The sequence below is a fragment of the Halyomorpha halys genome, unplaced genomic scaffold (genome assembly GCF_000696795.3).
Source record: "Halyomorpha halys isolate HHAL.00 unplaced genomic scaffold, Hhal_1.1 Scaffold1248.1, whole genome shotgun sequence".
Lineage (NCBI taxonomy): Eukaryota > Metazoa > Arthropoda > Insecta > Hemiptera > Pentatomidae > Halyomorpha > Halyomorpha halys.
In genome coordinates, this window is record NW_027114844.1 from 228,089 (window position 1) to 236,151 (window position 8,063).

At 29.2% G+C, this 8,063-nt stretch overlaps 1 protein-coding gene across 1 annotated transcript in view; it reads right to left on the reverse strand.

Annotated features, from left to right (window-relative positions):
• Window positions 1-4,596: 4,596 nt before the first annotated feature.
• LOC106688986 (putative odorant receptor 85e) overlaps window positions 4,597-8,063 on the reverse strand; it is a 31,403-nt gene continuing 27,936 nt past the window's right edge. Inside the window, exons 4-6 of the mRNA XM_014433714.3 lie at window positions 7,667-7,822; window positions 4,850-4,945; window positions 4,597-4,749 (exon numbers count right to left, since the gene is read on the reverse strand). Coding sequence (XP_014289200.1) covers window positions 4,883-4,945; window positions 7,667-7,822 — 219 coding nt within the window. The 3' untranslated portion in view covers window positions 4,597-4,749; window positions 4,850-4,882. The remainder of the gene's footprint in view (window positions 4,750-4,849; window positions 4,946-7,666; window positions 7,823-8,063) is intronic.

The following is an 8,063-nucleotide window of genomic DNA, read 5'->3' on the forward strand; positions in this document are numbered from 1 at the left end:
ATTAATGCTAAATAAATATATATATATATTTTATAAAGATATACACCCCTGACTTCATTCTGTTTTTAAATTCTTTGTAATAATATTGATATAAACAATTTAGCACTAACAGAACAAAAATGCGAACGATATTATCACTTTTTTTACAATATCGCTCAAAACCTCAGAATTTTTTTAAAACTTTTTTGTTTTCGTTTTTTTTTTTGGTAAAGTTATAGGTCCTGTAACAGTCCTGCAAGGTGTAAAAAAGCCATTCCATTAGACTCGGAACCGCTGGAGAAGTGCAAGCTCCAGGAGATGGAGAGTGGAGAAAGGCCAAGGGCGCACGTGGAAGGGCCCGGAGAAAGCTAGCCCAAGAATCTGTAGCGTACCTCCCTCACGATGTGGTACGATCACTACATCATGGCGGGACCTCTTTGGTCGGAATAGAGGTACCGCTTACAACAAGAAAAGTACAAGCAGAGCTACTAAGAATCGAACACATGAATGGGTAAAGGTGTTATGTGACATTTTCCAAAATATTTTGCTGGGGAATATAAAATTTGAGATTTTTGCTTTAAAAATATTTTAAATTCTTACACTTTTCTATATACAACCTAGTTTGAGTTTTCTAAATATTTAATTGTTAATAAATTGAGTTTTCACGTCTAAAGTAAGGATAAATATACACTAAATTGAATTTTTTTCATATTCATGTGTTTGTAAGATAACATATGAATGCCTTTCATGTACTTATGTATTCAATTGGATTTGTACACTAATAAATAATATTTCATACACAATAATATTATAAACCTTATAGTACAAGAGCCTAAGAGCAGAAAAATGGTAGTTATTTCACTTTTTTTAAATTTTAATTTTTAAAAAATACTAATCGTAGGAAGACAAACTAGTTTTAATTTGAGTGCTAATAGACATCTGTACATCCCATGGTTCCTGAGATAAACATGTCTCAAAATAAATTCACTACTGATTTCTCATTATTTAGGAAATGTTTTTAAAAAGCTATATCTTGTAAACTATTAAACGTAAATAGCTCTATTAGAGCTGATAGTACAAGAGGAGAAAAATGCAGTTATTTCACCCCAGTTTTTGATTACTTAATTGAAAACTACCTATAATTACTAGTCTAAATTGATGAGTCTGCCAAGTCTATATTTGGCATGTAGGGGGAATAAAAATGGCGGCTCTTTCAAAACGTAAAAAATAATTATTTTTTTATTCAGAGCTGTATATCTTAAAAACTACCAACAACACTAGAAAATCTAAAAGAACTTTATTTAAAGGAGAGTAAATTTGCTGAAATATGAGTCCTAGTAGAGCTATTTACGTCCAATAGTTCTCGAGATATAGCCATTTAAAAAGGAACATTTCTTAAAAATCTACTGAAAGATTAGTGGTTAGTTAATTTATTTTGAGAAATCTATACCTCAGGTACTATGTGACGTGTAGATGTCTATTAGCACTCAAATTAAAGCTAGTTTAACGTACTATAAAGTAGTTTATAGTATTTATTTTCGTAGGAGTAGTAGTTTTTATGATATTTGCTAAAATAAATTGATTTATAGTTGTTCGGACACATTTTCATATTCATGTGTGAATATCATAAAAACTACTATCTCTATGAAGACGAGTGTCTTAAAATACTTTATAGTAATTTAAATTTCCTTTATTTTGAGTGCTGGCAGACATATGTGCGTTTTATGGGTCTAGAGGTATATTTTTTTTGCAAAAATCCAACAGTTTGTACGAACAACTATAAATTAACATTTTGTGAGTTTATTTCGTCAAATATCATGAAAACTACTACTCCTACAAAGATAAACATTATTAACTATTTTGTAATAAATTTAACTAGCTTTAATTTCAATACATACAGACATCTGTACGTCCAATGGTTTCTGAAATAACGTTTTTCATAAATCAAACTTATTGTCCGAACTATTGTAAATCAATTTAATTTAGCAAATATCTTGAAAACTACTATTCCTACAAAGGTAAAGGTCATAAACTGCTTCGTAGTACATTAAACTAGCTTTACTTTGAGTGCTAATAGATATAAGTACGTCACATAGTTCCTGAGATTTAGATTTCTCAAAATAAATTAAATAACTACTGATATTTCTGTACATTTTTATGAAATGTTGCTTTTTAAATGGCTATATCTCCAGAACTATTGGATTTAAAAATATCTATCAGGGCTACTATTTCAGCAAATTTACTCTTCTTTAAATAATGTTCTTTTTGATTTTCTAGTGTCGTTGGTAGTTTTTAAGATATAGAGCTCCGAATGTAAAATTAATGTTTTTTTAAGGATTTGAAACAGCTGAAATTTTTTATTCCCCCTTTCTATACTTGGCAGACTCATTAGTTTTGACTAGTAATTATACATAGTTTTCATTAAAGTAATCCAAAATTGGGGTGAGATAACTGCCTTTTTTCTTCCCGGCCCTTGTACTATGATATTTTAGCAAAGTTACCCTAGTTTATATGATGTTTTCTTAGGTCTTTCAGTTTTGTTGGTAGTTTTAATGATATATAGCCCTGAATGAATAATTAATTTGTTTTATGGCTTTGAAACAGGACCCATTTTTTATTACCCCTATTTATACTTGGCAGACTCATCAATTTAGACTAGTAATTATACATTGTTTTCATTGAAGTAATAAAAAATTGAGGTGAAATGACCTATATACCTATATGATAGGTAAAATAATACTGTTGTGATTAGTTAGTAATATTGGAATACAAAAACTGTGAAGGATAGAAATTGTTCATAAATACTACAGTGACAAACAGGTTCATTTTAACAGTGTTATTGACTTGGGTTGAGATATTGAGTAATATCCTGCAAATTTTAACAAATAAATGTGAGCCTGTGATGATGAAATTAAGATAGTCTTTGATGATGGTCGGATCGGCCGAAGCCTTTTCGTTATTATTAATAAGATTAACACCGGAACAAAATAATAAAAATTTATAAAAAATAAAAGATAATCATGTTATAAACCTAGTTGCCGATCTAGAAAAAAACCTACGGAATTTTAAACACAATTGAATGTAACATTAATGAAGCAAGGAACTATATATGTAACATAAATAATTATATTTATATATTTAATAATAATTGCAAAATATCTTAATGCTGGAAGAAGACAGTTGAATATGAATTAGATTCCAGGATAGTCCTGGGATAGGTGGTGGTCGTCAATAAATGTATCGAAATAAAAAAAAAACTATTTAATGTTAAAAAACGTTTCGCCTCAATTTACAGGGCTTCGTCAGAGCTTCATGAAAACAAGGTACAAATAATGTTAGATGTTACAAAAAAAAAAAAGAATAAATATACAAAGAAAGTAAAAAACATTTACAATTTATTTTTTTTTTTTTATAATAACAGATAAATAAAGTTAACAAAATAGATAATTTGTAAACTAATGAATAATGTACTAATAATATTATGATGTGATAAGAGAATAAGAATATAAAAATATAGCAAAAAAATTACATAAATATTTTTTAAAAGAAAGAGTTACGAAGTTACCAAGTTACGAAAATATAAATATAAATCCATAGGGGATTATAAATTCTTTTTCTAATTGTAGAAAAGAATTTCTATTAACAATAGGATTAGTAATAAATATAAATTCTATTTCTATATTTATAATTATATCACAGATGTGTACAATTATATGTACTAATTATTAATTAGTTTCCTATTCATTTATACTTTTGTCTCTTTGTCTTTTAAAAATTATTTTTGCATTTTTTTTAATCTCTTGGTATATATTCTAATTTTATTGTCATCTTACTTTTTTTATATCTTGTATCCATTTAGCCCTGACGGAGTTCTGCAAAGTGGGACAAAAAGTTGGTTAAAATTTCATTTTTTTTTTAAATTATTTTATACCTTTATTGACTATCTTCCTACAATGATAACGTTGAGTTTAAGAATTTCTTAAACCCACATAAAAAAATAATTGTTATAGAATTGTACAAAAATAAATAGTTTTTTTAAGTTAAAAACATTAAATTTGAATATATTTTATTCTAAATTATCATAATGTTGCACAACGTTTCGGGACTATTGTTCCATATTCATGTACTTTAGTAAACCTACAAATAATAATAATTCACTATAACAAATATCCTCATCCAAGTGTATTTATAATTCATATAATTATATTTACCTCATAATTAGTCAAACTTTTAATTTCACAAAGGAAATTATGTCATTATCTACACGGCAGAAAACAAAATCGCTTTACACTGTTTTTATTAATATATTCAAATTGGAAGTTTTAACCTCCAAAAAGTTATTGAAATTGAATTACCGGACTTTCTAAAAAGCAAATCCAAAAATAAATAGATTTAATAAATTAAAAATGTATCTTAATTTTAATCCTTCATTGAATATTCTTTTGTATTAGTATTTGCAATTCCAGGATTAATTAGGCTTAGAAATCATTACAAAAAAAAGTTCATTCACCATAACTGAGACCTATTTACCAAATTTTATTTTGAGTTTTTCAAATCTAATATAACAATACTTTGTGAATCGAGTCCCGAATACGTTCTATATCCCATTTTCTATTTGGTCAAGAAAAGTACCAAGTAATGTAAGAAATAAATAAATACTTAATGCTCATCGTATATTTTGTCAAAGCTACCATAAAACATTTTATAATCCGTTCTATTTACTACAGAGAAGGTACTGAAGAGCACGTGTTCTTCAGGTTCCATTTCTTGCTGAAAAATAAATCAAAATGTAAAAGAAACATTAATTCAAAACAGAATATACTACTAAAATTATTAATTTATTTAATAATTCACATAATGGATAGTAAACCTTGTTTACTAAGTCCTGAAGAACTGGGTGCATCTAACGGCTAGAACCACCTGATCCGTGGAGGAAGGTAAAGTAGGAGTAAGATGCCTTGATAATCTGCAAGAAAGGATAATCTTCATTGCTATTGTACCCTGGGCTAAGTCCGAGGTGGGGCTTAGCAGCTTAGTCTAAGTCTCATATTTTTCCATAAATATTATTTACCATTAGAAAGGATAATATAAGCCTTGAAAGGAGGAGGTGGGTTTCAATAGCAAGCAAAATAAATAAATATACTGTAATAAGGGACCATAAATATGAAGAACCATTTGAAAGAATTTTTAAAAAGAAGTATAAAAAAATTAGCAACGAAAGTATAATTTGACAATGATTAAAAGTTTTTTCTTCAATTTAAAAATGCACTAATAAGTAAAGCTAAACAGTTTGTTTTAGTCAACATAGTTAACTAGTTTCGATAACTAACCGACCAATTTGAATTTTTTTTTAGTCCGACAGGCCGTATGTAGAGAGACTCTTTAAGCTTTATAGCATAAGGCAACGGCACATAGGAACGGACCAATAGTGTTACGTTTATTACAATTTATTATATACATTTTTTCCCTACATGTTAATAACTTTTAAATTCCAGAACTCCAGGTTTGTGAAGAATTGAAGTTTGAAAATGGGTTTTTGACCTGAGAATCATTTTCAAAAATATCACATTTAAAGAAGTTCTTCTAATATCTGAACAAATGGAAATCGATATTCATTCTTTAGTTTAACATGTCAAAGCGCGTTAAATGGAAAAACTCATGTTAAGTGGAGAAATATTTCCTTCTTTTACCATGTTAAAACGATATAACACGGTTGGGAGTCTGTTACTAGGTCTGCTTAATGGAGAATGACGTCACGCAACAGACCAGCTGAGCTCGTCACCATTTTGTTTGTTGTGTTAGGTTACTTCAAAACTACTACTCGTAGTTTGTGTTTTGAATGTGTTAGTATTGTTTTGGATGTTTTCATCACTAATTTTGCAATAGATGACAATAATAATAATGTAATGACAGTTGACAATTATCTCATCTTATTTCCCTTCCTCACAAGTTAGAAGATCAACAAGGCAAATAGTGGCTAAACTTTCACACAACTTCCACTTTTGACTCAATTAGGCAGGTTGTAATAAAGTACTTTAATCAAAACTTTCTGATGCATTGTCAACATCGTTGCACCACGATATGGATGTCATGGTTTCATCTCTGAGTTATATAAATAATCGTCAGAATCGACAAGCAGTTTCCAGTCTTTTTAGTACAAGAGCCCAAGAGGGGAAAAAAGGCAGTTATCTCACCCCAAGTTTTGATTACTTCAATGAAAACTATGTATAATCACTAGTCAAAATTCATCAGTCTGCCAAGTATTGGTAGGGGGAATAAAAAATGGCGGCTGTTTCAAAGCGATAAAAAAAACTTATTTTTCATTCGGAGCTCTATATCTCAAAAAGTAGGAACAACACAAGAAAGCCTAAGAGAACGTCATTTAAAGAAGAGCAAATTTGCTAAAATATGAGCCCTAATAGAGTTATTTACGATAAATAGTTTTTGAGATATAGCTTTTTAAAAAGCAACATTTCATAAAAATGTTTTATGGGACGTACTGAAAGATCAGTAGTTAGTGAATTTATTTTGAAAAAATTATATCTCAAAAACTATTGGTCGTCTATTAGCACTCAAATTAAAGCTAGTATAATGAGCTATAAAGTAGTTTATGCTGTTTATCTTCGTAGGAGTAGTAGTTTTCATGAAATTTTCTAAAATAAATTGATTTATAGTTGTTCGGACAAATTTTCATTTGCCAAATTGAATATTCATATGTGAATATCATAAAAACTACTTCTCCTACAAAGATAAACATTATTAACTATTTTGTAGTAAATTTAACTAGCTTTAATTTGAGAGCTGGCTGACATCTGTACGTCCAATGATTTCTGAAATGAAGTTTTTCATAATTCAAACTGATTGTCCGAACAACTATAAATCAATTTATTATAGCAAATATTATGAAAACTACTATTCCTACGAAGGTAAACGTCATAAAATTCTTTATAGTCCATTCAACTAGCTTTAATTTGAGTGCTAATAGACATCTGTACGTCACATAGTTCCTGAAATATAGATTTCTCAAAATAAATTAACTAACCACTAATCTTTCAGTAGATTTTTAAGAAATTTTGCTTTTTAAAAGGCTATATTTCGAGAACTGTTGGACGTAAATAGCTCTTTTAGGGCTAATATTTCAGAAAATTTACTCTTCTTTAAATAATGTTCTCTTAGATTTTCTTGGGTTGTTGGTAGTTTTTAAGATATAGATCTCCGAATGAAAAATTAATGTTTTTTTAAGGTTTTAAAACAGCCGCCATTTTTTATTCCCCTACCTATACATCCCGGCTCTTGTACTATTATGTCCAAATGTAGTCCTAGGCAGCAGATTTGTTCGACATGAATATATGGGGTATTATTAAAGGATACTGTGGGCAGGTATCATGAGTTTAAGACGAAGGATAAATGTTATTTGGTGGAATTTATAGGAATTTATTTCAATCGTCCAGTTTTGATACCATTCTTCAAGGGTGGTGATGTGGATTAAGGATACAATGGAAGGGTCATTAAAATAGAAAATGTATGGTACCTTTGAACATTTATTTCACTCTCTTTTTCTTGTTTTACTACACATTCAATCCCTATACGGATAATTTAACCGCAAAAAAAACCTTTGGCCGATACTACTTAAAGTTATCAATATAATTAATGATAACTAAATACATGATACATTAGATCTAGTTACCTGTGTGAAGGATGCTAGATCTACAGCATAGAACTTGCCAGCCGTGAGGTACTCTGGTCTCAGCGTTCTGATCTGAGCAATTAGAACACTCTTCCTGAAATAATGGCTTGCACTGGCCCAACCACTTTCATATAGGCTTCTATGCACCTCCCCTGTCTGAAACATAAAATTAGCGGTATTAGTTTTAAATAAAAGCGATATTACCTTGATACGTCTATATTTCAAATTTAGCCATTGTGATTTAGCTGAGATTAAAATAAAATAAGAAAATATTAAATATGACTTTAATGATAATATACATAAATAAATATAATAAGGAATACATAATGTTGGCTTCTCCGATGACTGACGTTCCCAGAAGATAAGGTGACATTGCCTGCCAGCCAACTGGAGCCTC